This window comes from Ornithorhynchus anatinus, chromosome 2 (genome assembly GCF_004115215.2).
Source record: "Ornithorhynchus anatinus isolate Pmale09 chromosome 2, mOrnAna1.pri.v4, whole genome shotgun sequence".
In the NCBI taxonomy this organism is placed as follows: domain Eukaryota; kingdom Metazoa; phylum Chordata; class Mammalia; order Monotremata; family Ornithorhynchidae; genus Ornithorhynchus; species Ornithorhynchus anatinus.
The window spans coordinates 23,696,742-23,722,672 of record NC_041729.1 but is presented as its reverse complement, the minus strand read 5'-3'; the positions used below and the strand labels follow the sequence as shown (position 1 = coordinate 23,722,672).

General features: G+C 43.9%; 1 protein-coding gene across 4 annotated transcripts in view; it reads left to right on the top strand.

Annotated features, from left to right (window-relative positions):
* SFI1 (SFI1 centrin binding protein) overlaps window positions 1-25,931 on the top strand; it is a 58,836-nt gene that overhangs the window by 18,386 nt on the left and 14,519 nt on the right. For all 4 annotated transcript variants that reach the window (XM_029058628.2, XM_029058625.2, XM_029058623.2 and 1 more), the window contains 12 exons: window positions 3,259-3,376; window positions 3,687-3,789; window positions 6,336-6,492; window positions 9,140-9,301; window positions 10,662-10,732; window positions 12,832-12,924; window positions 13,474-13,571; window positions 15,079-15,145; window positions 19,531-19,661; window positions 22,380-22,461; window positions 23,126-23,304; window positions 25,232-25,307. In XM_029058628.2, the coding sequence (XP_028914461.1) occupies window positions 3,259-3,376; window positions 3,687-3,789; window positions 6,336-6,492; window positions 9,140-9,301; window positions 10,662-10,732; window positions 12,832-12,924; window positions 13,474-13,571; window positions 15,079-15,145; window positions 19,531-19,661; window positions 22,380-22,461; window positions 23,126-23,304; window positions 25,232-25,307 (1,337 nt within the window). The remainder of the gene's footprint in view (window positions 1-3,258; window positions 3,377-3,686; window positions 3,790-6,335; window positions 6,493-9,139; window positions 9,302-10,661; window positions 10,733-12,831; window positions 12,925-13,473; window positions 13,572-15,078; window positions 15,146-19,530; window positions 19,662-22,379; window positions 22,462-23,125; window positions 23,305-25,231; window positions 25,308-25,931) is intronic.

Below are 25,931 nucleotides of genomic sequence, written 5' to 3'. Positions count from 1 at the left end.
TGCTGTACTAAGTGTTTGGGATATGATAGAGTTGGAAGGAACTTTACCAACTGAGAGATGGGGTGAATACCACATGCTTAAGAGGTACAGATCCGAGTGCATAGGTAATGCAGAAGGGAGGGTGAATGGGGGAAAATGATGTTCAGTCAGAGAGGGCCTCTTGGAGGAGATCTGATTTTATGGGGTGGGGAGAGTGTGGTCTGTTAGATATAAAGTGGGGCAGGGGGGAGTTCCAAGCAAGAGAGAGGATGTGGGCAAGGGGTCTGTGGTGAGATGGATGAGATCGAGGCACACTGAGTAGGTTGGCGTTAGAGGAAAGAAGTGTGTGGACTGCCTTCTAGTAGATTAGGAGGTTGAGAACTGATTAAGTGCCTTAAAGGTGATGATAAGAAGTTTCCTTTTGTGGGGATGGATGAGCAACCATTGGAAGTGTGCCGAATTGCACTCTCCAAGCGCTTAGGACAGTCCTCTGCACACAGTGAGCACTCAATAAATACGATTGAATGAATGAATTGGAGACTTTTGAGAGATGTTTTTAGACTGGTTAGATCTGGGAGGCAGAGTGACGTAAGGAAGTGGGAAAGCAGACGCAGCAGTCAAGATGAGATGTAAGAACTTGGATCAAGGTTGTAGCGGTTTGGATGGAGAGGAAAGGGCAGGTTCTAGAGATGTTGTGCAGGTAGGACTGAATATGTGGGTTGAATGAGAGACGCGTTTAGCAAAATGCAATGGTTATGGGCTTGTGAGACAGGAAGGTGGTGGTGTCTACAGTAATGATTAAGTTAGGGGGACAGAGGGTTCGGGTGGGAAACGAGGAGTTCTGTTTCGGGCATGTTGAGTTGGAGATGTTGGCGGAGCATCTGAGTTGAGATGTCTCGAGAGCAGGAAGAAATAGAGTATGGGCCTGGGAGTCAGAAGGACCTGGGTTCTAATCCTGGCCCTGCCACTCATCTGTGAAGTGACTTACCCAAGGTCACATAACTTCTCTGTGCTCAGTTACCTCAGATGCAAAATGGAGATTCAGGATGTGAGCCCCACGTGGGACAGGGACTGTGTCTATCCCGATTAGCTTGTGTCTACTCCATTGCTTAGAACAGTGCTTGACTCATAGTAATCACGTAACAAAAACCATTCATTAACCCCAGTGCTTAGAACAGTAACTGGCACATAGTAAGAGCTTAACAAATACCATTTTTTAAAAAATGTGAGGCTGCAGAAAAGGAGAGAGGTCAGGGTTAGAGAGGTAGATTTGGGAATCATCCACATTGAGGTGGTATTTAAGCAATGGAAGTGAATAAATTCTCCAAGAGAATAGGTGTAGATGGAGAATAGAAGGGGACTCTGAGTTGAGCCCTGAGGAACCCCCACAGTTAGAGGGTGGGAGGCAGAGAAGGAGCCTGCGAAAGAACCTGAGAAGGAGCTGCCAGAGAGGTAGGAGGAGAACCAGGAGAGGACAGTGTCAGTGAAGCCAAGGTTGGGTAAAAATAATAATAACTGGTATTCTTTAAGCTCTTACGATGTGCCAGGCACTCTACTCAGTGCTGGGGTGGATACAAGCAAATTGAGTTAGACACAGTCCCTCTCCCATATGGGGCTCACAGTCTCAATCCCCATTTTACAGATGAGGTGAGTGAGGCACAAAGAAGTGAAGTGACTCGCCTGAGGTCACACAGCAGACACGTGGTGGAGCCAGAATTAGAACCCAGGCCCTTCTGACTCCCAGGCCCGTGCTCTATCCATTAGGTCACCCTGCTTCTCAGAAGTATTAGAATTCCAGAGAAATGCATCGTTCAGAATTGCTTCTCCCTTGAGATGATATTGGAACCATCTTCATTCTTCACTTAGGAAGAGTTCACATAACACTTAAAGGCTGTATATATTGTTTAGTGAAGTGTAGGCGACCTTGATTTAGAGGTATTTTACCTATTCTGCTTTGGCCTCCTACCACTCTTTGTGCATGTTCCTTGAGCTGAGTGTCATGAAATGTTTTGTAAGCCTCTCTTCTCTCCGAATCGTAATTGCTTTGAGGGGTTGTTGGTACAGCACACCTATTTTAGGTATAACTTGTGGGGGTGTTCTTGCGGCCCTCTACTTAAAAAAACCTCAAGAGGGCTTTATCAGTACTAAGTGGTGAATATTTCTGCACCCGTTCTACAGATATGTAAATTGGTAGAACTGGCATTACCTGCCTAGAATTATTTCAATTGTTCTGGTGCTGAATCCACTCATATTTCAAAGCTCATCAGGCAGAAAGGAGAATGCCAAAAGCCTTGATTCTAACTTGCAGATTTAGAAAGTCAGTATATACTTATCTAAATCAAAGTATAGAAAAGTTTGAGTGTCCTGCACATTTCCTCAATCTGAAATGTACAATTTCTTCATCAACAGTAACGGCCCTTTTTTTTTTTTGCCATTTGTGCCGAGTTGATATTAGCCTGGTTATGCTTTGTAAAGGCCCATGTTAAATTATGCATTCTATTAAATTCCCCTGGAATTTACAATAATAATAATGATGTTGGTATTTGTTAAGCACTTACTATGTGCCAAGCACTGTTCTAAGCACTGGGGGAGATACAAGGTTAGCAGGTTGTCCCACGTAGGGCTCACAGTCTTCGTCCCCATTTTACAGTTGAGAGAACTGAGGCACAGAAAAGTAAAGTGACTTGCCCAAGGTCATACAGCTGACTAGTGGCTGAGCCAGGATTAAAACCCATGACCTCTGACTCCCAAGCCTGGGCTCTTTCCACTGAGCCACGCTGCTTTCATTCAATTCAATAGTATTTATTGAGCACTTACTATGGGCAGAGCACTGTACTAAGCGCTTGGAATGAACAAGTCGGCAACAGATAGAGACAGCCCCTGCCGTTTGACGGGCTTACAGTCTAATCGACTAATCGACTGCTTCTCAACTGTTTTGTAGCAGTCCATTTACAACTGTTTTGTAGCACTCCATTAGCTTCTAATCTATGTGATTTGGTTCCTTCATTAATAAATATCAATTGATTTAATTGGGTTGGAGGCATTTCCACCTGCCTCGATGGGCTGGAGGATGAGAAAAGCAGCCAGAGTGTGGCTTACTAAATCACACGGCTGGAGGAGTTCTAGATTTTCCCAGCAGAGGTCACTTGAAGGCTGAAAGGTTTGGAGATTTCCAAGCTAAGGGAGCATACTGAGCCCTATAAAATGGCTAATCTTTGATTCTTCTTTCTTTCTTTCTTTGTTTTTTTCATTTCTTCAAAATCTTTTCGATGGGTCTAGCGGCAAAACAGAGGATTCACCGGGCATGGCAGCACTGGCTGATCTATGTGGAAGTTCGTAGGACCAAAGCTCAGATGCAGACCGCTTCACTGGCATTCAGGAAGCAGAGCACTCTACGGTGAGTGTAAATTATGTCTGCTTGTATTTAATAAACTGCCATTCCAACCAAATTCGACTCATTTGGTTCCGGTTCTTGCCTGGCATGACAAATACCAACATTATTATATTAAGACTCGAGCGCTGTATTTAATGCAGAAACCAATTTTTTGGGCAAAGAGGGTTTGCCATCATAAATATCGGTTCCAAATTCAGTAGACGAAGAGCAACTCAGCCCTCGCTTTGCCACACAAGAAAAGGGCTCTGCTCCTTCATGTCATCCCTTCCCCCAGATGATGGTGTGACTGTGTCCCTGGTATGCTCTCTGACAGGGTGGCATGGAGTGTCTGGACGCGGCAACTGCAAGAGACCCAAACAAGGTATAAACTGGATGCCTCGGCTCTCCAGCACTGGGCCCTGAGCCTTCAGTTTCGGGTGAGTCTTTCTGATTTGAAATCGTCATTCTCTTAGGGTCACTGACCTCCAGAACGGGAAATGCCTACTACTTGCCCACTGAGTGACTCTGGGCAAGTCACTTAACTTCTCTGTGCCGCCGTACCTCATCTGCAAAATGGGGATTCAGACCGTGGGCCCTCTGCTGCCGTTCTCTTTGGTCACAGATCTCCAGGACAGCAGAATACATAGCTCTTGTCTGCTGTGTGACCTTGGGCAAGTCACTTAACTTCTCTGGGCCTCAGTTAACTCATCTGCAAAATAGGGATTAAGACTCTGAGCCCTATGTAGAATAGGGACTGTGTCCAACCTGATTAGCTTGCATCAACTTCAGCTTCAGCACTTAGTACAGTGTCTGGCATGTAGTGAGCACTTATATACCATGAAAAATGTCTTGTGTTTGCAGCTATTGTACTAATAACCTGCATTGCATCCTAGAAAAGAAGGTAAACTGTATCCTCTGTTCACATGGCACCTAGTGACAAAGAAGTGGTGGGACAGTGTGTTGTAAAGACTTCTGGAGACTAAGTTTTCACTTTTTATTTGTTTGCTTTTTAACGGTATTTGTTAAGCACTTATTTTGGACCAGGTACCGCACTAAGGTCTGAGGTAGATATGAGATAATCAGCTTGGACACAATCCACATCTCGTATGGGGCTCACAGTCTTAATCCCCATTTTACAGATGAGAGGAATGAGGCACAGAGAAGTTAAGTGACTCAGCCAAGATCACATAGCAGACAATTGTGAGAGCCGGGATTAGAACAAATGTCCATCTGGCTTCCAGTTCCATGCTCTATCCAGCTTCTCATTTTCTAAGGTTCATTCAGTCATATGTAGTGAGCACTTACTGTGTGCAGAGCACTGTGCTAATCGCTTGGGAGAGTACACTACAATAATAGACCCATTCCCTGCCTATAGTGAGCTTACAGTCAGTCTAGAGGGTTGTTACCATTACTGAGAAAAGCCAACTCATCATAGGCTTTGGGAATTGGGAGGAGGTCTCCCGGGTAAATAAAGGAAACACATATATTTGGGGTGAAAGTAATAAAAGAAGTTAAGGAAGCTAAAAACAACCTGCCTTCACCCAGCGGGTGCACATGTCAAGATTTTAGCTAAGTGTAGGTCTTGGATTTCTATGGATCTGGGATATTTTTTGGGCTTAGAGCCTTATATCTTAGATTCAAGTCCTGTACCTTAACTTTTAACCATATAAACAGGTTGGAGCAGAAATATGTACCTACTTAGAATGTGAGCAAAGTAAATGGCAAATACAGGAAAATAAATCCTTTGAGGAAATATGGAAACATTTGGAGTTTTGTAGTCTGGAGAAGAGAAGGCAAAAGCTCTCTCATCCTCCTAAATATCCACTCTCTTCACCCACTCTAATCCAGTTGTATTCCTCTTGAGGTAGCCTGTTTACCATGCCTAGACTGTAAACTTGTGGAAAGGAGTGCGTCAGTTTATTGTATTGTACTCTCCCAAGCGCTTAGTACAGTGCTTTGCACACAGTAAGTGCACAATAAATATGATTGGCCGAAAAGCTCCCCAGCTTCAAGGCCTTTTGATATCACATCTCCAGGAGACCACCTCATTTACTTGCTAATTTTTCCACCTTATATTCCCCACTTCAGCCCTTCTGCCACTTCAGCTCTTCTGTGTCATCTTAAACATTTAAGTTTTCATAACCCTCGTATCTTGTACATATCCTGTATACTCTCTGACTTCCTCATCTGTCCCTACTTCGAGGTTCGCTTGACAGTGCAAGGTGGGGTGTTGTGTGAGAAGAGAGTGGATATGTAGTAAGTTTTTCCTTTTCTTCTCCTGGCTAAACAACCTGATTCTTTCCATCTCTCCTCAAATCATTGATTTTTCTGTCACTTAAATTTTTCTTCTGCGGTGGACCTTTTCCAGCTTACAACAACCCTATTACTGTAACCCCTTTGGCAAATGTTAACTCATATGGATATTAAATTGCCTTTACTCTGCAGAGTGGAATCTATAGGTTTGATTTCTTCTCTTTCCCATCTCTAGTATAACTACTGTATTCATCCACTGTCTTCTTTTATTCCTTCACTTATTATTTGTAAAGGAAGGCCCATTTGGTTTTTCTTGCTTTTTACTGCCTTCATAAGATTAAAATCTAATCACTGTCAGCTTTTAAAAAAACTACAGCCATTTCGCTGGCCCATAGATTTCACAATTCTTAATTCCTCCTAATGTTGTCTGTGTAAACATGCTTATTCTCTCTTAATGCTATGGTATGAGATCCTTTTTTTTTTTTTTTTTGGATTTGGCTCAGTTCCTACAGGTGATAGTTCTTGGCATCAAATTTGCCTGTTCTCAAGGGTTTACTTGTTTTTCCCCTTTAGAAAGCGGACTTATCCTCAGACCCACCCTTAAGCCTCCATTATTCTTTTGTCCTTCCCTCCTATCAGTAAGTTAGTGGAATTTATTAAGTGCTTACTGTGTGCAGAGCACTGTACTAAGAGCCTGGGCCCTTATTTCCATTTTATTCTGGGGTTTCAGGCGTTTTTCCAGTGGCGGCACCTGTTCCTGCACGTGCAAGCTAATAGGCAGAAGGAGATCCAGGCAGTGAGACACCATCAGCATGGGGAGAGGCGAAAGTTCATGAAGACCTGGCTGGTATATCTGCATCACCGCAGAGAGAAGAGACGTCAAGGCCGTGAGTAGGAAATGCACGCGAGCTTCCGCTCCAAGAGGAGGGCTGGAGTCTTTGAATGTAATGTTATGAAGGCCGAAAGAGAGTAATAATGATAACTGGGCATTTAAGCACTTACTCTGTAATGTACTATATACTCTGTTATGTCGCCGTACTCTGCGCTGGGGTAGATACAAGGGAATTGGGTTGGACACAGTCCCTGTCTCACATAGGGCTCACAGTCTTAATCCCCATTTTACAGATGAGGTAACTGAGGCACAGAGAAGATAAGCGACTTGCCCAAGATCACAAAGCAGATGAGTGGCGGAGCGGGGATTAGAACCCAGGTCCTCCTGACTCCTGGTCCCAGGCTCTGTCCACTCGGCCATGAGAGTACGGCCCAACAAGCTGAAATTACTTCAAACCACCGTGCCACCAGTCAGATACGTATTGTCCACATTGAGAAGGAGCAGTACCTTCTTTACCTTGTAACAAGTGATGCTGCTTAGAGAAGGGAAGGTTATGTCCACTAGATTGTAAGCTTCTGAGGGCAGGCATCAAGAGAAGCAGCATGGTTTATTTGGAAAGAACTTGGATCTGGGTTTTAATCCTTGCTCTTCCAAATGGTTGCTGAGGGATCTTGGGCAAGTCTCTCCCTTTTCCGTGCCTCAGTTCTCTTGTTCTCCCTCCTGCTTAGACTGTGATCCCCATGTGGGATAGGAATTCTCTCCAACCTAATTCATTTGTATCTACCCCAGCACTTACATATAGTACAGTGCTTGACACGTAGTAAGCACTTAACAAATACCATAAAAAAATCAATCAATCAATGGTATTTAGCACTTTGTGCAGAGCATTGTCCAAAGCACTTGGGAGACTACAGTACAACCGAGTGGGAAGACATGTTCTCTCTCCACAGGGAGCTATATATAGTCCAGAAGCAGGGGACAAGACATTAAAGTAAATTAAGGATATGCACACATATATGCTGTGGCACTGAAGGTGGGGTGAAAGGGGCTAAAGGGTACAACAACACTAGGGGTGTGGGGTAATACACAAATGAAGTAAAAGATTCACTGCCTACCCTCAAGGGGTTTACAATCTAATAAGGTTGACAGTAGTCATAAATTAATGAAAATGCCATGATTTAATTGAGAGAATAGATGTAAATAATCACCAGTTAATAAACAACGAGGAATTAACACATTAATCCAGTGACAGCATGACTGAAATATCCCACTGGGGGTGGGGTGGTTCATCTACTTTGTGCAAAGGGGAGACTCTTTGGAGTACACCCTACCACTCTTCCCTTGCTGCGCACCTCTCTGTGGAGCAGGCAGAGGAAGAAAGCAGTAAGCTTACTTGCTGTTCCCTAATGTCCTCGTCCCCGAGGAACCTTGCGGCAGCAACCTGGAAGTAAACCAGAGGCAGCAGTGTGCTTCTCCTATCGCTCACTGAGGTAGTGTGACAGATACTTGACAGCAGAATGTGGTTGGTGAGTTGTGGGAAAGAGAAGAAGGGAGGATGTTGAGAAAGATGGCTTGAGACAGAAAAGTAGATCTGTCAACTCTGTTGTAAGCATGTCTCTAGACTAAGCTCGTTGTGGGAAGGGAATGTCTGTTTATTGTTTCGCTGTACTCTCCCAGGTGTCTAGTACAGTGCTTTGCACACAGGAATCGCTCGATAAATAGGATTGAGTGAATGAATGAATGTTGTATTCCCCAAATACTTAGTATTTTAAAAATACCAGTGATTGATCATCTGGCTAATAGTTTGTACGAGTAATAGAAGCCCCTCGGCTACTGTATTTAAGTGGTCTTCGGGCCTTTGGAAAATTCCGTGGGCTGAGTACTTGTGCCCTAGATTCTGAGAGATTTTGGAAGCCATTCAGAAAAGCAAATAGAGTGTTTTTTGTTACTGTTATCCCATAAAGGAAAGGACCAGGAAAGTGTTCTAGCTGCCATATTGGCCTCGGCTCATCCGTTCTGTACAGTTAATTGGTGTTTTAAGGAAAACGAAACAGACGGTGAGATTTGGAACCAGCTGGGAAGCCTTGCGGAGTGTTTTTTGGCTCACCTAAAGAGAGTGACTGGGTCATTGAAAACCCCTTGTTTCAGCAATTTATCCTGTGAAGTGCTGGTAAAAATAATAACCAAAATTCAGATTGTTGGAGAGCAAAAGGCACCATACATTTACTAGCTAATAGCTAAATTGTAGGCTCAGCCCCTAAATGTGACCAATGTGATATTTTGTGACATCTCTTACTTGAAAGAGTTTGTATGCCCCACAACTTAGGTTGGCACCTATTTTATTTCTTCATTTAAGAAATGTAGCTCATAGCATTGAAGCAGCAAACAGATATTCACTCTCAAATGAAAAGTAGGTTGAACTAGTGTAACCATTTGTTTTTCTTGTTTCTAACAGTGTTTTGTTTTTTTCCCCTGTTAGGCAGTTGTCATTTGATTTATCACTGGTCAGTTTTCTCTGACCACATTGGACTGTTTACAAAACTCTTGGGAGCGCCTCATCAGAGCTGCAGTCCCACCCTCTATTTGTCCTAGATTTTCTCCTTTACATGAAAGGCTAGCATTCATCCCCTGCTTCTGATAGTCCCACGTAGTAAGAGCAGACAGAACAAGATTTGTGGGGTTTTTTTTTCCTCTCCTACTAGAGCTGGCTCTGCAGTTCTACCACATCTCTCTGGCCCAGAGATGCTTTTTTGGCTGGCAGGAAGCCTGGGAGCAAAGGAAGAACTTTCACGCGTACCAAGAATATATCAAGGAGCTGGCGGCAAGGACAACTCTCCGCCGGGTTTTCACACACTGGAAACATTGTATCCTCTTTTGTTTGCCAGTCCTGGATATCTCTGTCTTAGTTACTCACATTTTGGAGATGGGGAAGGGCAAGTGGGTTGCAATCTAAGAAGACCCTAGCAAAGCATTTCATTCAGTTGTATTTATTGAGCACCTGTTGTGTGCAGAATACTGTACTAAGCGCTTGGAAAGTACAATTCAGCAATAAAGAGAGACAATCCCTGCCCACACCGGGCTTACAGTCTAGAAGGGGGGACATAATTGTGGTATTTGTTAAGCGCTTCTGTGCAATCACCACTAATAGGTTAGCAAAACTAGCTTGAGCCCTAGAAGTTTACCCAGGGCGACCAGCATTCTTTCCATGTCCTTCATTCAAATTTCCAGATGCTGGTCTCGTTAATTAATATGATCTATTAGGCATATAACCTATTGCGTATTGAATTACAAGTCCTCAAGTATAAACGTATAAAAGTAAATACATTTAATATTGGCATTTAGGTGCTTAATGTGCTATCTTGCTATAGAATATTCAAGATAATTAGGTGAAGGAAAATGTGAAGGATTCTCATCTTCATAAAATGAATGAGAATGTGGCTCATCGGCAGCATCATGTCATGGTGCGTTTTTAGTTTGCCGTTTACAGGAACAGGACTCAGTGCACCTGAAATAAACAACAGCTCTTTTGACTAAGAGGAGTGAAGCATGAGCCCACTGGTGGCTAATGAGACCAGCTTGGGTCAGACTGTGTTCTCTTCAGAGTTTAAGAAGTGACTCTGCCAGTCCTAGGTTATTTTGGAGGGTATCAGTCAATCGTGTCTTTTGAGTGCTGACTGTGTGCAGAGCACTGTACTAAGCCCTCCCATTCTGTTTCTTCTCAGGCTTGGGAGTTGCTGACCTGGGAATGGGAACAGTGTTTGGCACATAGTAAGCGTTTAACAAATACCAGAATTATTATTGTCATTCCCCTGGGTGTTATTTAAGAAGGGCTTGGGGCTGGTTTCAATTAATAATATAATGATGGCATTTGTTAAGCGCTTACTATGTGCAAAGCACTCTTCTAAGCGCTGGATAGAGCGTTGAAAATGGGGCCTGCCCCTGAGAATGGGACATCAAGTGACTCGCCCCACAACTTCTTCCCCACCTCTCGGGACCGGTGGCCGCCTAGCAGATTGGGAAGAGACCTCAGGAATGTAGCTGTTAGTCTTCTCCTGCAATTAGGAGAGGCAGGAGATAAAACAACTGTTCCTCGGGTCCCAACTCTGCTGGCTCCCACCCTGAGAAGGCCCACTCCTGCTGCTTGTTCCCACCGCTGAGAAGGCAGGCTAGCCGTGAAATGAAGAGGAGTCTGTTAAGGAAACTTTTCTTATAAACTGTTGGAAGATATTGCACTTTGTGCCGAAGAAGCTGCCCGATATACCCTAGCAGAACAGCATCACAGGCACCGTTTGCTGGTAAGAGCTTTGGAAATCGCCTCATGTGGTGGAAGGGTTCGAGAAGCAGCGTGACCAGTAGATAGAGCTCGGGCCTGAGAGTCAGAAGGTCATGGGTTCTAATCCCAGCTCTGCCACTTGTCTGCTGTGTGACTTTGGACAAGTCACTTGACTTCTCTGTCCCTCAGTTACCTCATCTCTAAAATGGAGATTGAGACTGTGAGCTCCACATGACACAGGGACTTTGTCCAACCTGATTTTCTTGTATCCACCCCAGTGCTTAGTACAGTGGCTGGCACATAGTAGGCGCTTAACAAATACCATAATTATTATTCATTCATTCAGTCATATATATTGAGTGCTTACTGTGTGCAGAGCACTGCACTAAGCACTTGGAAAGTACAGCTCAACAGTAGAGACAATCCCTACCCAACAATGGGTCCACAGTCTAGAAGGGAGGAGACACATGAAAACAAGTAAAGAGTCATCAGTAGCAGCAATATAAAATTAATAGTTGTCGAGGTTTTGCCAGGTTGCCATGATCTTGGTGTCTTGGCCACATTTAAATTAATTAATTCACCCCCCACTTTCTGATTCTCTCAGCTGCAGTCTTCACATGCACTTCTCACCTTTTGTGCACTTTACTTGCTGACCTTCCAGATGTCCCCTCCCATCTTGGTCAGCAAGAGTCATTCATTCATTTGTTACAATTTGTGCAGTGCCTGCTGTGTACAGGGCAGTGTACTGAGCGGTTGGCAGCATTTACTCAGAACATACAGTCCCTGCTGTTGAGGAGCTGATGATTTAATGGGCCTTGTAAAATGAGCCAGGGTGCTTTTTGGATTGATCAGAGAAACTATAAAGCCAACCAAATGTAATTTCCAGCAGGTCTGATTGAGGGCAGGGGATGTGTCTGCTAACTCTGTAATGTACTCTGCCAAGTGCTTAGTACACTCCTCTCCACGTAGTAAGTGCTCAATAAATACCATTGATTGATTCAGCAAGTTCAGCAAGGGATCCAGGCAGAGCATTTCTGCTTTGACCCATTTTCCCAGGGGAGGGAGGTTTAAGTAGTGGAATTACTTGCTAGCCTCAGAGTTCTGCTCCTTAAATCCCATCAGGTCCCAATTGGCGACCAAAAAATTGGCAGCCCTTGGTGGTTCAGGCAGGTCACCAACCCTAAACCTAGGACCTTGCCAATCGCAGAGAGGACCCTCACTTCAATGCAGATGCCAGTAACAAGATTTATACTTGCACAAACTCTTCCAATCAAAACTTTCATTTTTTATAGGATTTATAGTCATAATTTTCCACCTGAAGCTTCTTTATTGTGTTCTAATGTCTCGCATCCTCCAAGGAGGCAACCAGGGACTTCTAGGAATTCCTCTTGGGATTCCTGAATTTGCCTTGGAATTAATTTGCAGAGAATCCAGGCTTCTTGACAGATAATTGGGCTGAAGTTGAGTACACTGGCTGATAGTTACCCGGTGACTGTGATTGCTGAAACAGTTCCTCCTGCCTTCGTATTCAATCTCCTTTTACAGATAGTGGGGGGCATTGTCTCAAGGTCTTTCTCAACCTCCTCTCCCCACCAGTTCTCTGCACGTACACAGCCCATCCATTCCCACACATACACTCCCTGTCGTTTGCTCACAATTGCTTTCATTGCAGTTAAGCAATTGCTTTTTTCCAACCTAGAATATTCTTCAAGGGTGGATGAAAGGATCACCTTGGAAAAGTCGCAGATCTGATTGTTTAGAGTCTGGGGACCTTAGGGTAAAATCCTCTATAGAAATGTAAGTTATCATTGTTCCCGCCCACCACCAGCTGGAGTATTTTGAGAAGTTGGTTTGGTTTCTCAAGTCTCATCTGTGGTATTCTTGAGTGATATCAGTATCTGCTGAAAGCTGAGCCTTTTTTCAGTTCAATTTATCCAAGTCACTTGATACTAAATTCCAGATTAGGGGACTGAGCAGAACTGATGGTTAGGGAAAATTACTTTCTATCCAGCCAGCTCTAAGCCACAGGTTACAGGGATACTATTGTCCGTGAATGCTCTGTATCTTTTTACTCTTCAGGCTTTGTGCTGAATCCGATTCCATCCTGGTTTCTTTCCACAGGTCTGTGGTTTCGGTGCGCTGAAGGAAAATGTGAAGAATTCTCATCTTCATAAAATGAATGAGAATCTGGCTCATCGGCAGCATCATGTCATGGTGTGTTTTTAGTTTACCCTTTGCAGGAACTGCATCGGACTGTTGTTCTTTTCCTTCCCCCTTGTACTTTGAGATGATCTTCAACTATCTAGATTACTGTGAAAATCAATACTTTCTGAAAGACTGACCGGGTCTTTTCTTTTTCAAACAATGCTGACTGCTAGGGAAATTGTTAATTTTTTCTCAGATATGAAGCTGTCAGCTTTGAGCTTGACCAAGGAATTGTAGTGCCCCAAATACAAATTGAAGGTCATGAATGATGAAAGTCCTTGGAGTTTGTTTCAAGCCTATCATTTCACCTGGTTTCCACATCTTGTTTATGTAGCAAAATGACCTAAAATGTTTCCATTTCTTTTGTGGCTTTTGAAGAATGTAACTTCTTAAACAGCTTGCATTTCTAAATGGAATTATCTCAGCATGGCACCATTTGAGGAATGCTGATTTGGGACCTATACTTGGAATGTGAAATGGGGCCATCTTTTTCCCCTCTTGGATTTTTTTAAATTTTTATCTTTTTCCCTTGGTTAGTTTCTGCTCTTTCAATTTCAGTTGTTGCAGAGGTTCTGGAATTGTTGGCAATATCGGGTAGAACAGAAGGAAGAAGAGAAGCAGAGACCCTTGACCTCAGTGGCCCAAAATCATTTCAGGTACTACACTGCAACCTCCAGAAACACTCCCTGGGAGTTAATGGGATTTGCTTGAGTAAACCTGCTTCATTCTGGCAGAAAGTGCAGCAAATTTTGCTTTTTTTGTCTGTTTTCTAAAAAGAAACCACCTACGGTGCTGCCTTATAAATACCATTTCTGATTCTGAAAAGCCAGAAAATGGAGAGTTGTTGGAAATCATTAGTTACTGAGCCTGAACTTGCCTTTTAGTCAAGAGGTGCTGTCTCCCAGGCTTTTTTTTTTAATGAATGGTATTGATTGTTTACTGTGTGCAGGACACTGTACTAAGCATTTAGGAGAGTCCAATATAACAGAGTTGGTAGACACGTTCCCTGCCTACTGTGAGAAGCAGCGTGGCCTAGGGGAAGGAGACCTGGGCCTGGGGGTCTGAGGACCTGGGTTCTAATCCTGGTTCTGCTGCTTGCCTGCTATGTGACCTTGGGCAAGTCACTTCACCTCTATGTGCCTCAGTTCCCTCATCTACAAAATAGGGATTCAAAACCTGTTCTCCCTCGTACTTAGAGTGTGAGCCCCTTGTGGGTCCTGATTATCTTGTATTCATTCAATAGTATTTATTGAGCGCTTACTATGTGCAGAGCACTGTACTAAGCGCTTGGGTTGAACAAGTCGGCAACAGATAGAGACAGTCCCTGCCGTTTGACGGGCTTACAGTCTAATCGGGAGAGACGGACAGACAAGAACAATGGCAATAAATAGAGTCAGGGGGAAGAACATCTCGTAAAAACAATGGCAACTAAATAGAATCAAGATATCTACCCCAGCACTTAGTACAGTGGCTGGTATAGTGTAAGCGCTTAACAAAAGCTATTATTCTTACTGTTTTTATTTATTATTGTGAGTTTATGGGCAGGAGGATTGAATAATTGAATTAATTGAAATGGTTCAGGTAGGATAAGAAAATATGTACTGGTTTCATCCTGTCTTGTTTTCAAGGTAAATACACCCTCTTTCATCTCACTCCTCCATACTTTCAAAGAGCTGCTTTGATTTCTGAAGAATGGAAGTTACTTTTGCTTGCAGATAGGTTGCTTAATGGGCATGCTGGCCCCAGCTGGGCATCCTAAGCCTTAGGTACCTGCCCTCATAAGAAGCAGGCAGCTTGCAGAATTGAGCTGGGCGGTGGGAGTAAGTGTTGGAGAATACAGGAGAAGGGTCTGCTAGGTTGTTAATAATAAGCAACGCTGCTTCTCTAATGAAGCAGCTCTTCCTCTACCCTTAGCCTCTACTCGTAGTGACAAGGGCCACTGGGAAGGGAATTAGGTGAGCTCTGACAGTCTGAGGAGAACTGCTCTTGTTGCCTTCTCATCTGGGCTCCTTTAGCAGATGGATAGTTGGGGCTTTCTCCTCCTGTGGCCTTTTTTCTGCAGTTTTAAAATTAGTTCAGGATGTGGTGAGAAACTTTAAAAGAGGCCAGAAAATCACAGCCTGGATATTAAGCCCTTAATGGGTGCTTTGTTTTTGGTTTCAGAAAAAAGCTGCTGCATAAGATTTTTGAAGGCTGGTTCCAGAATGCTCAGAGGAGAAAGTCCAGGCAGGTAAGGCATATGGGGCACGAGTGATGAAGACCCCCTCTGTGGTCCTTTCTCTCAGATCAGAGTGCTGTGCTGCTCCTCCTTAAACTCACTTAATTGGGCTTCAGAAAGGACTCTGGTGATCTGGAGTTATAATGTTGGCTAGACCTGGGTGCCCTGAAATCTTCCTTTGCCTTTTCCTTTGCCTCTCCAGAGAAGGGAAACTGCCCCTTAAAACAAGAACAGTTGTATTCTTGATAGTGTAAAAGTTGCTATTTTGGGGCGGTTGTGTGTTTTTTTCCAGCAAGGGCACCATCGGTCATCTTGAAGTTTTAACACAAGCTCAGAGTGCAAAGGCTTCCAACAAAAAGGCTGACATTTACCTAGCTTGGAAGACTTTCTTCCAGGGGGATAAAACAATCTCAGGGATCATTTGATAGTTCAGTTCCAGGCCCAGGTATGTGGGAAAGTTGCTGCCCATATTTCCAAAATAAAAGGGCCAGAGGCCAGTTAAACCTTTGGATCTATGAGTAGCACTGTACACGTCAGCTTTCATCATCCTCTGACAGTGAATGGTCTTGGGAAGATCTTTGGAAAGAAAGTGCTCCCTAGTTGATTTTTGGTCCTTAACATTACCATTACTATTTATTGAGGGCTTAGTTTTGTGCAGAAAAACTGCGTCAATAATCTCTCCCCTTGGATTGCTTGCCCAAAGAGAACAAAGACTACATCTTTGGTTTCTAGTATACTCTCCCAAATGCTCTGTGGTCTGCATAAAGCAGTTGCTTTAATACTGAAGATGATGTTCTGCTCACAGTCTGAGTGCTCAATAAATACAATTGATCTGAAAGTTTTGTAGCACTTGGGAAGAAATCTTGAGTTCTGTTTCTGGGCCCTTGAGTTTATAGGTGCAACTTTTAATCTTTTTCTTCCCACGTAAACTTCAAAGGATATTCGTGTGTCACCGAGATTATAACCAAAAATTCTTAGGCTGACATTAAAAATGAGTCAGAGCACAAATTAAAATGATGCAAGCAAATCTAGTTAAGCAGCAAACAGTGATAGAGCACCACTCAGATCCAGAAGTGAAAAATATGGGGACGGAGAGGATGTTTCTGAAGATATTGCCGTCACCCCTGATCATGGGGAGGAATGATTTTTAGTCCTTTTTGTATCTTTCTAGAGGTGGTTTCCACCTGTTCTGCTCCCTTCATTCTCCCTCTCCTGACTCTGTAGTACTTAAAGTGCTCCTTGCCTCTATGACCCTTTTTTCTTATAGTATTTTAGTGCTTAGTATGTGCCAGGCACTATACTAAATGCTGGGGTAGATAATCAGCGTGGCTCAGTGGAAAGAGCCCAGGCTTGGGAGTCAGAGATCATGAGTTTGAATCCCGGCTCTGCCACTTGTCAGCTGTGTGACTGTGGGCAAGTCACTTCACTTCTCCATGCCTCAGTTACCTCATCTGTAAAATGGGGATGAAGACTGTGAGCCTCACGTGGAACAACCTGATGACCCTGTATCTCCCCCAGCACTTAGAAGAGTGCTCTGCACATAGTAAGCGCTTAACAAATACCAACATTATTATTATTATAATCAGGTTGAACAAAGTCTCTGTTCCACAGTGGGCTCAATATCTTAATCCCCATTTTACAAATTAACTCATTCATGCAATAGTATTTATTGAGCGCTTACTATGTGCAGAGCACTGTACTAAGCGCTTGGATTGAACAAGTCGGCAACAGATAGAGACAGTCCCTGCCGTTTGACGGGCTTACGGTCTAATCGGGGGAGATGGACAGACAAGAACGATGGCAATAAATAGAGTTTAGGGGAAGAACATCTCGTAAAAACCGATGGCAACTAAATAGAATCGAGGCGATGTACATTTCATTAACAAAATAAATAGGGTAATGAAAATATATACAGTTGAGCAGACGAGTACAGTGCTGAGGGGATGGGAAGGGAGAGGGGGAGAAGCAGAGGGAAATGGGGGGAAAAGAGGGTTAAGCTGCGGAGAGGTGAAGGGGGGGTGGTCGAGGGAGAAGGGGAGCTCAGTCTGGGAAGGCCTCTTGGAGGAGGTGAGTTTTAAGTAGGGTAAAAAATGAGGTAACTGAGGCACAAAGAGATTAAGTGACTTGCCCAAGGTCACCCAGCAGACAAGTGTGGAACTGGGATTAGAAACCAGGTTCTTCGGACTCCCAGGCCCATGTTCTATCAGAAATTCGTGGCTCAGTGGGAAGAGCATGGGCTTTGGAGTCAGAGGTCATGGGTTCGAAACCCGGCTCGGCCACTTGTCAGCTGTGTGACTTTGGGCAAGTCACTTAACTTCTCGGTGTCTCAGTTACCTCATCTGTAAAATGGGGATTAAGACTGTGAACCCCACGTGGGACAACCTGATTCCCCTGTGTCTACCCCAGCGCTTAGAACAGTGCTTGGCACATAGTAAGCGCTTAACAAATGCCAAAATTATTTATTATTATTATTATTAAATTATTATTACATTACAGCAGCTACAATTTTCGTGGCGTCTCTATTTTCCTCTCTTTCTTCCTCTCTTGTGAGGGCAGGAATCATGTTTATCAGAAGAGAAGCATCGTGATCTAGCGGACAGAGCACGGGTCTGGAAGTCAGAAAGATCTGGGTTCTCATCCCAGCTCTGCCACTTGTCTGCTGTGACCTTGGGCAAGTCACTTAACTTCTCTGTGTCTGCTACCTCATTAGTACAGTGGGGATTAAGACAGTGAGCCCCATGTGGGACATGGACTTTGTCAAACCTGATTACCTTGTATCTACCCCAGCGCTTGGTATAGTGTCTGGCATGTAGTAAGTGCTTAACAAATACCGTAAAAAACCCAACAGTATAGTATTGTATCCCCCAAAGTGCTGAAGCACCGTGGCTCAGTGGAAAGAGCCCGGGCTTAGGAGTCAGAGGTCATGGGTTCGAATCCCAGCTCTGCCACTTGTCAGCGGTGTGACTTTGGGCAAGTCACTTCACTTCTTGGTGCCTCAGTTCCCTCATCTGTAAAATGAACATGAAGACTGTGAGCCTCATGTGGGACAACCCAATTACCTTGTATCTACCCCAGCGCTTAGAACAGTGCTCGGCACATAGTAAGAGCTTAACAAGTACCTACATCATTATTATTATTAATACAGTGCTTTGCCCACAGTCAACTCTCATTAAATATATTGATGGATTTACTGTTAGAATACTCAGTTTAAAATATTCTGAACCTGAAACTTTCCATTTTGTGCGGTGGATGTAGAAAAGAACAAATGTGAGTGAGTGTTCTGTTGCATATACATCTAGCTTTTAGAGGAAGATTATGCAGCTTGTGGGTAGTCCTTCTCCATTTAGTTGTACATTAGATCCAGAGGGTGGGCAGAGAGGAGAGGTAGAATTATATTGACCAAAATGAGGATTTTGGACTACCTGTGAATCTAATTATTGTATATTTTCCTGTTCTCAATTAAAATGAATAGTAGTATTTATTGAACATCCACTGGGTGCCATATGCTATACTGAGTGCCTATACTGAGTAAAATCAGGAATTAAATATGTTATCAATCAGCCAGAAATATTTGAGTGCTTACTGTGTGCAAAGCACTGTGCTAAATGTTTGGGAAAGTACAATATATTAGAATTGGTAGACATAATCCCTGTCCAAAGGGAGCTTACAGCCTAGAGGAGGAGACAGACATTAAAATAAATTACAGATAGGGATGTGGCAAGGAATAAGGATATGTAAGTGCTGTGAGGCTGATGATAGGGTGGGGATATCAAGTCAGTCATATTTATTGAGCGCTTATTGTGTGCAGAGCACCGTACTAAGCGCTTGGGATACAGATGTACAGATACATTTCCTGCCCACAACGGACTTACAGTCAAGTGCTTGAAGGGTAGAGATCCAAATGCACAGACGGTGCAAAAGGGAAGAGAAGTAGGGGAAATGAGGGCTTAGTTGGGAAAGGCCTCTTTGAGGGCATGTGATTTCAGGATGGCTTTGAGAGTGTATGACGATTTGAAATATTAACTTGAAGGACCTCACTTTTGGGTACACTTGATGGTTCAGTGATGCTCTATACACATTACATGAAATGGTGTAAGCCTGTGCCCTGAAAGTTAATTTGCTCCGGGAAGGCGGGGTGTTAATCAGGGAATCCTTCCTGGAGGAGGGAGTGACATTTTTAGGAAGGCTTAAAAGGAGTGATGGGACTTGGCTTGAAGCTGAAATGGGGTTGAGGGGAGGCTTGAGCAAATGGACAACAGTTGGGGAGGACAACTAGGAGGGTCAGTTATGAGGAACACAAGATGGGGGGTAGTAGAAGGCACTGATGGCCAGGAGCCTTTGTTTTTCCGAGCCCTGAAAGTGTCTCTGCTGAAACACAGCCTGGTTCTTTTTTGTAGCTGCAGTATGCAAAAGCTGAGGCTCATTTCCAGAGGAGAATCCTGCCTTCCAGCTTCCAAGCCTGGAGAAGATTCAAGCAACAGCAGCAGCAGCAAAGAGAAATGAAGGAAACAGCACTGCATTTCCACAGGTACCTGGAGCCCTCTCGTGACCTGACCCAAGAGTCACTTGCTGGAATCTTGTGGGCAATAATAAGTTTTCTAAAGCACGGTTCCCAAACTGTAATGGTCCTTGGGCCATGTTCCTCTCCGCTACGTCTTCATATGCCATTAAGAACTTTACAGGTTTTATACTAGGGGATAATTTTACTTCATCAGTTGCGTGCCTTTTGAGTGTAGAACATGCTATTGGGCTTTGGGAACATCCAGTAGAAGTAAAAAGATACGGTCTTTACAGTCAAGGGGATTACAATCTAATGGGGGAAGATAAGCGGGCAGAGGTTGCCAGATACCCCCTCTAGACTGTCAGCTCATGGTGAGCCTGGAATGTGTCTACCGACTCTTTTGTATTATACTCTCCCGAGTGTTTAGTACAGTGCTCTGCCAACAGTAAGCACACAATAAATACCATGATTGATATCCAGTGGTTAAAGTGAGAGCAAAGGTACAAATGACAGGAAAGAGAAGTAAGCAATTAAATAACTCTAGAGGTAAATAGTAGATACACACTCAATTATCATCAGTCATGAGTGGTATTTATCAAGCGCTTGGTCTTTGCAGACCATTGTACTATGCTCTTGGGAAAGTACAATACAACAGAATTAGCAGACACATTCCCTGCCCATGCTGAGTTCCAGCTGACTCCCGCCTTAAGGAAAACTTGCAATATAGTGCATATACATACCTTTTTATGGTGCCACACAGATCTGCACTCCATCTCTTCTCTCATCACATCGTGTTCTGTCCAGACGGGCACATGTTTTTAGTGATGTTTCCCAAGTCCCCAAACAATCGGTTGTGTTTATTGAGCCTCTGCCTTGGGCAGAGTCCTGAAGTAAGCACTTGGGAGAGTATGGTATAAAACACAATCCCTGCTCTCCGGGAACTACTACTTAACTAGGGAGACAGAAACAGATTAAATTGCCGATTTGGGCGAAAGATGAGAATGGAAAGATGGATAGGTGAATAAAAGACTAAATGATAAAGCATGTACATGTCATTACCCTATTTATTCATTACCCTATTCATTACGTTAATGAGATGTACATCGCCTTGATTCTATTTATTTGCTATTGTTTTAATGAGATGTTCTTCCCCTTGATTCTATTTATTGCTATTGTTCTTGTCTGTCCGTCTCCCCCGATTAGACTGTAAGCCCGTCAAAGGGCAGGGACTGTCTCTATCTGTTACCGATTTGTACATTCCAAGCGCTTAGTACAGTGCTCTGCACATAGTAAGCACTCAATAAATACTATTGAATGAATGAATGGTTTATTATTACTGCCTTGGCTAGGTTATTCCTGTATCATTCCTAGATAATCTTAGGATGTCAACATTAGGTGGATGGTGAGAAATGAGGCTTCCTGGGCAGCATCAGAGGAGTATCTGTAGGTATCGCTGGTGTACCTAGCCAGAACCCACCCATGGCTAAGGGAGAGATTTAGCAACTTAAATACATATCCCCAGCTAATGGAGAGATGATGAATAGTGTATAAAAAATGGCTCCAGCCCTTATCTGTCCCTATACCTGTGACCCTTGGAATTCCATTAATTCAACATTACTTGAAAAATTTTTTCTTTAAAAAAAAATAAAAATTCCCACCTTCAAAGCTTTTCGTGGCCAGCTAATTGTCACGGGCCCTACCTATGGTTGCCGGATGTTCCATTGATATAGCTTTAAATAGCCTAAAGGGATCCGGTACCCTTCCTTTAGGTTATGTGGTATTGTCAGTTAAATCACCTGGGTGGTTTTTTTTTTTTTTAGGCTGTGAGCTAGTGCTTATTTACTTGGTTGTGTTAAAGTTCACAGCATTTTGGCGGAAGTAGTAATGACATTTACTGAGTGCTTCAATGCAGAGCACAGTGCTTGGGAAACACCAGACACATTCCCTGCCCACAAGGACTTACACTCTACTGAGGGAGACAGAAACAAATATTCACAAGCAGTGAAAACAGAATTTAATAAAATAGAATATTAAGGTACACAAATTCTTTCCTTTCTGGGTCCTGAAAATGAGGAGTGTTCACTTTGCAGCATTTTCTCCTGCTGCAGTTTTAGTCTCTTATTCCTCCTGAGGTTTTTTTTTTTTTGAAGGAGGGGAAGAGTTGATGTTGTTTCTGTGTCCTTTCCCAATTTTCCCCTACTCCATTCTTCCTTAGTAGTATCTAGGATAAAAAAAAAAACACAGAACAAAAACCCAACTATCTACCCTTCTGCCATTCATTTCTTTTATCAGAGGCTTTTCTTTTTTAAAACCAGGCCTGAAGAAGCTGGGTGGACTCCATTCTAAGGATCAAAATAATAATCCTTGCTGGCAAATGTTCAGGAGGCAATTTAAAAAACCAAACCAAACAAAAAAAAAAACCCCTTTATCTCCCAGTACCAAATGATGTGACAGATGTCTCTGAGGAACCTCGATCATGGCTAATTGGTCAGATCTTTGACTTCTCAGATTCTGGGAACCAGTCAGTCATTCAAATCAGTTACTGTTTGCTTGCCCAAGAATACAAAACCCACATCCTCACCAACAGTTGGCAACCTAAGCAGGACAAAAGAATGACTATGGTGGATTAGAAAAGTACATTTGGACATTTACCATCTCAAATGAAAATGTTTAGTTTTTTTATAAATCTGGCCCTCCCTCACAGAGCGTAATGGTTCATGGATGTTCTTCATTTGTTTTCCTAAGGGAGGTGGTGGAGAGGCAGGTATTTGACATATGGTGGCAGAGGATGCGTCAGCAGCAAGAAAACCATTTGGCAGAGAGAATGGTAAATGGACTTTGCCCAAAGAGCTTTTCAATTAGACAGTCTCATCATTTTGACAGTGCGGCTTTTCATAGTCTCCCTTGTTCATGAAATCGGGCAGCCCTGATTTGTTTCACAAATGAGAAGAGACTAGTCCAAGGCTACGCAAGTGAGCCAGCAGTACTCTGACTCCTTGCCATAGATTTAATCTATCACCTGGGCAGCCTCAAGCAACTGGACAGAGTTCTGATGGCTTAGTTGGAGTGGAAGGTTTTTAGTTTTTTTAAAAAATGGTATTTGTTAAGCACTTACTCTGTGCCAGGCCCTGTACTAAATGCTGGGGTAGATTCAACCTAGTCACGTTAGACACAGTCCCTGCCTCACAAGGGACTTACATTCTTACTCCCCATTTTATGAGGTACTGAGGTGCAGAGAAGTTAAGTGACTGGCCCAAGGTCACACAGCAGACAAGCGATAGAACAGGAATTCAAACCCAGGTCCTTCTGATTCCCAGGCCCGTGCTCTTTCCACCTGACCATGCTGCGTCTTTGGAATTGGCCAGGCTGGTTTTAGGAGTGAGGTAGCTTACTGTATTGATGATCATTTTTCTCTTTGGTTAATAGTTTTCACTGATGTGTTTCTCTCCTCTCCCACTGCCCTCCCTCTACTTTTCCCCTTTCTGTTACAGGCTATTCTTCACTCTGAACAGCTGCTGTTGCATCGTTTCTGGTCTGTGTGGCTCACCCAGGTGGCAGTGCATACTAAGGAGCGGGAGGGAGAAGTCGCAGCTGATAATCATCACCGTCACAGGCAACTGCTGAAGGCTTTCCAGCTTTGGAAGGAGAACGTTCAGGAGCTCCGAACAGAGTGGGTGGCCATTTGTATGGGCTGCTGCCTGCCTTAGCCTTTCCAGTGAACCACACCTTATCATTTTAAACGTGCTGGGATGAAGCCGGGCTCACTTCATAGCACCATGCAGTGGATACCGCTGATCTTCACTTAAGTACAACCCTGCCCTTCCTATTCAGAGGCATTGCCTGGGTTTATTTCCTGCGCCGGCTGTCCTTCGTTAAAACTCCAATAGTTGATAACGGAGGTGGCTTGCAGTAACCCACAAACACTCCCTGAGGCCCTCCTCGTGGTAGAATAAGTCAGCTATCAGCCAGCTGCAGAAGATATGGGAAGCAACATGGCATTGTGGAAAGACCATGGGTCTGGGAGTCAGGTTATGTGTTCTAATCTTGACTCTGCCGCTTGTCTGCTCTGTGACCTTGGTCAAGTCACTTCACTGCCTCAGTTACCTCCTCTGTAAAATGGAGATTGAGAAGGTGAGCCCCATGTGGGACAGGGACTCTGTCCACTCCGATCTGCTTGTATGTATCCCAGTGCTTGGTATGGTGCCTGGCACAGAGTAAGTGCTTAACAAATACACAATTATTATTATTATCTCTAAGTTCTCCATTGTATAGTTATATACACATTCAACCAGTGCCCAGTTTTAAAGTTGGACCCTTATTTCAGCCCCAGACCAGAGTCTGCATTGTGTATTGTGTATACTGAGGGTCTCCCATGTTGTGGTTTGGGAGCCATATCTAGTTGTTCTTGGAACAAAATGTGGATCTCAAGCCAGGGAAGGAGGGCAAAGCATTTATATCTGCCACTCGGGGCCTCAGGAGCGGCAACGGGGAGAAGGAGTCCTCACCAAACACCCCACAATGTGCAATGCAACGCTGTCCTAACCTACCTAGAAGCCGCTGCTGATGAAGCAGGGTCTGCTGGGCTCCATCCAGTCCATTCCTTTTGGGACCAAGTAGGGAGGGAGGACTGAGGTAGGAACAGATAGTCCATTTGAGGCCCCCTGCCGAGGGAAGGGGAGCTAACGCCCAGAAAGTCCCAGACTCCTCAGGGACTCTGGGCCTGGAGGGTGGCCTGGGTGGGGTTGGATTCACTGCTCCTTGTACCACTCATGACGTAGTGAGCTAGGTTAAGGTGTGTTTAAATTCACAAAAATATGGTCAACCTCTCGTACAGTCAGCACAGAGTAGACACTCAAATACTACTGATAAAGAGAGGGGTAGGGGAGAGGGAGTGTATGTGTGTGTGAAATGTAATTTGTTACATTTGCATTTTTTTACTGCCTTGGGGTATTAATGTCTTCAGGGGAAGGAAGAGAAAACATTCTCCCCTAAATATTACCATCTTTGGGCCCCTTTGGTCTGTTGTTTTACTTAGGGAAGATCTAGAAATGTGTACTAGCTGTGATGCCCTGAAAGAGTCTTAAACCTAAGTTTTAAGTGTTCAATCTCAGGGCGGATATAGCTGGCTTCAAGGAATCATTTAGAGTTGGTTTTAGGAGAGACCTAAGAAAGTCACCTAGTTCTACCTTCTCTAGGAGTTAGACATTTGTTGACTGTAACTTCTTTCCTGAGTCTACATAGCAGGATTCAAACTATTGCATCTCAAAAGCAGCCACACTTGGCATTTCTCAAAAGAGAGGTAGCATGGCCTAATGGAGAGAGCATGGGACTGTGAATTCGCATCCCAGCTCTGCCACTGGCCTACTGAGCTGGGGCAAGTCATTTATTCTCCCAGGGCCTCAGGTTCCTCACTAGATACCCCTTGTGGGACAGAGAGTACTTTTGATCTCATGACCTATCTCAGAGCTTTGTAGAGTGTTTATTGAGTACCGTAATTAAGGTGAATTTGGGGAAACTGGGAGAAGGGAAATGTTTTTATGAGAATGGTAGGATTGGGTCTAGGCTTCAGTTGACTGTCTGCACCCTTTCTCCTGTAGGAGGATGGGCTTGAGGACGGCTATGCAATTCCACTCTCAGCAGGTCCTGTGGTATTCTTGGAGCAAGTGGAGGCAGGTGAGGTCCTCCAGATTAAGCGTTTGCCTGATAGAGCAAGATAGGTAACTCTTGTACCTTCTGCTGGTGATAACAGTTAATCTGATTTCTAAGAGTGCAGGTAGAAGCACTCTGGGGTGGGGAGCCAAGGAGATTAGGAAATTACTTTTCTGATAAGATTGGGGGAAATAACTTTTTATCTTCCAGATGACAAAAGATCCCTATCTTGAACCTTCTGGTTCCCGGTTCTGACACCTTCCAGTATCGGATGGTGATGTTCCTGCAGATAGGAACACCTGAGAAGCAGCGTGGCTTAGTGGAAAGAGCGTGGGCCTGGGAGTCAGAGGACCTGTGTTCTGATCCCAGCTCTGCCACGTCTTCTGTGTGACCTTGGGCAAGTCACTTCTCTGAGCCTGTTACCTCATCCATAAAATGGGGATTAAGATTGTGAGTCCCATGTGGGACAGGGATGGTGTCCAAGCTGATTACCTTTTAATAATGTTGGTATTTGTTAAGTGCTTACTATGTGCAGAGCACTGTTCTTAGCGCTGGGGTAGACACGGGGATCAGGTTGTCCCACATGGGGCTCACAGTCTTAGTCCCCATTTTACAGCTGAGGTAACTGAGGCACAGAGAAGTTAAGTG